This window comes from Cyclopterus lumpus, chromosome 24 (genome assembly GCF_009769545.1).
Source record: "Cyclopterus lumpus isolate fCycLum1 chromosome 24, fCycLum1.pri, whole genome shotgun sequence".
NCBI lineage: Eukaryota > Metazoa > Chordata > Actinopteri > Perciformes > Cyclopteridae > Cyclopterus > Cyclopterus lumpus.
In genome coordinates, this window is record NC_046989.1 from 1,167,254 (window position 1) to 1,169,203 (window position 1,950).

A 1,950-nucleotide genomic window follows, 5' to 3' on the forward strand; every position below is an offset into this window, starting at 1 on the left:
CATTCTACTGATTCATCGTCGCGCTCCTTTCACACTCACAATGTTTGTTTTTTAATGATCAAAATCAAAGCAGCAGAACCAGAAAACCTGGCGCTCACACTACCCACAATGCACCTCTCTCTAAAGTAGCCTGCAGGAGAGATGAGCGGAGGCCGGCTCACTTCACTTCTTTCTGATCACATTGTTGAAGTGCTGTGAGCCTCATCATACCAACGCTACGCTCTCAAATACGTTCAGAATGTGGTCGCTCCTCTGGGTGGGTGTGGTCGCTCCTCAGGGTGGGTGTGGTCGCTCCTCCGGGTGGGTGTGGTCGCTCCTCCGGGTGGGTGTGGTCGCTCCTCTGGGTGGGTGCGGTCGCTCCTCCGGGTGGGTGCGGTCGCTCCTCCGGGTGGGTGAGGTCGCTCCTCCGGGTGGGTGTGGTCGCTCCTCCCTGTGGGTGTGGTGGCTCCTCCGGGTGGGTGAGGTCGCTCCTCCGGGTGGGTGTGGTCGCTCCTCCGGGTGGGTGTGGTCGCTCCTCCGGGTGGGTGTGGTCGCTCCTCCCTGTGGGTGTGGTAGATCCTCCGGGTGGGTGTGGTCGCTCCTCCCTGTGGGTGTGGTCGCTCCTCCGGGTGGGTGTGGTTGCTTCTCCCTGTGGGTGTGGTCGCTCCTCCCTGTGGATGTGGTCGCTCCTCCGGGTGGGTGTGGTCGCTCCTCCCTGTGGGTGTGGTTGCTCCTGCAGGTGGGTGTGGTCGCTCCTACGGGTGGGTGAGGTCGCTCCTCCGGGTGGGTGCGGTCGCTCCTCCGGGTGGGTGCGGTCGCTACTCCCTGTGGGTGTGGTCGCTCCTCCGGGTGGGTGTGGTCGCTCCTCCGGGTGGGTGTGGTTGCTCCTCCCTGTGGGTGTGGTCGCTCCTCCCTGTGGATGTGGTCGCTCCTCCGGGTGGGTGTGGTCGCTCCTCCGGGTGGGTGTGGTCATCGCCTTCTCTCAAGACAAAAAACTAAAACAGGTGTATTTCAGACTCTAGTCAACATTTCCATGAGCTAATAAGGAGTTCTTCTGCCCCCTTGTGGCCACCGCGTCCCACTTTAAGTGACGCCGTGTGGAGCAGAGCCGCGATGGAGCTCTATGACACTATGAACCTCCTCTCCACTACGACCAACAGATCTTCACGGCCGTGGATCTCCATGTTGGCACAAGCTCATCCGTCTCACCGCGATATATATACGATATACATATGATATATATACGACACGTTCATCACGTCCCGACTCACTGAATGAATCATCTGGAGGAAGTGGAAGCAGGAGAGCGAGCAGAATCTATTTTCACAATTTTAATAAAAAGGGCTTCAGAACCCTTTGCGGGTCAACCTGCTCATGAGTGCTGTCAGACAGCATCCTTCAAGGCCTCCGGGAGAGGTGGAAGGAAATCAAATAGAACCCTCCCCACACACACACACACACACACACACACACACCACGTCCTCCGACGTCTCCAAACGAGGCCCCCGAGCCGGGGTTTGATCCCTCATTAGCATAGATTAGCCGACCGGAACACTAACGGGTGCCGACTCTGCGGGCCGACTGACATCACTCGCGTGTTTTATCTCGAGCCGACAGAGGCAGCGGTCTAAATAAAGCAGAGCGCTCTAATTGTGTGCGCGTGCTGAAATTGATGTCGAAATGGAAAACGAAGGCACTTTAGAGGTTTACATAAGTAATGATTAGTAATGAATTTGAGCGTTATCCCCTGAGAATTAATTGTCTGTTTAAAATGATGATTGTGTAAATCCGTTCTGACCTATATGCACCGAGCGCACTTCTAATGAGCAACGAGAACGAAAAGTAGGAAACTTTTGTGTTTGTTGGAGGGGAACACGTTCATGAAACATTGAAGGCTTCTGAATTCAATCAAAGCAGGTGACTTCAGGTGTTTTCTCTCATCTCAGTTTTAGTGTTGAATATTTAAAAGAA

General features: G+C 54.9%; 1 protein-coding gene across 1 annotated transcript; it reads right to left on the bottom strand.

Moving 5' to 3' along the window:
* Positions 1 to 233: 233 nt before the first annotated feature.
* On the bottom strand, positions 234 to 952 carry LOC117727699 (mucin-20-like). The gene is made up of 2 exons (XM_034528126.1): positions 513 to 952; positions 234 to 360 (listed from the first exon to the last, which is right to left on the bottom strand). The coding sequence occupies exons 1-2, from the start codon at positions 950 to 952 to the stop codon at positions 234 to 236; spliced, it is 567 nt and encodes a 188-aa protein (XP_034384017.1).
* Between the last annotated feature and the right edge of the window lie 998 nt (positions 953 to 1,950).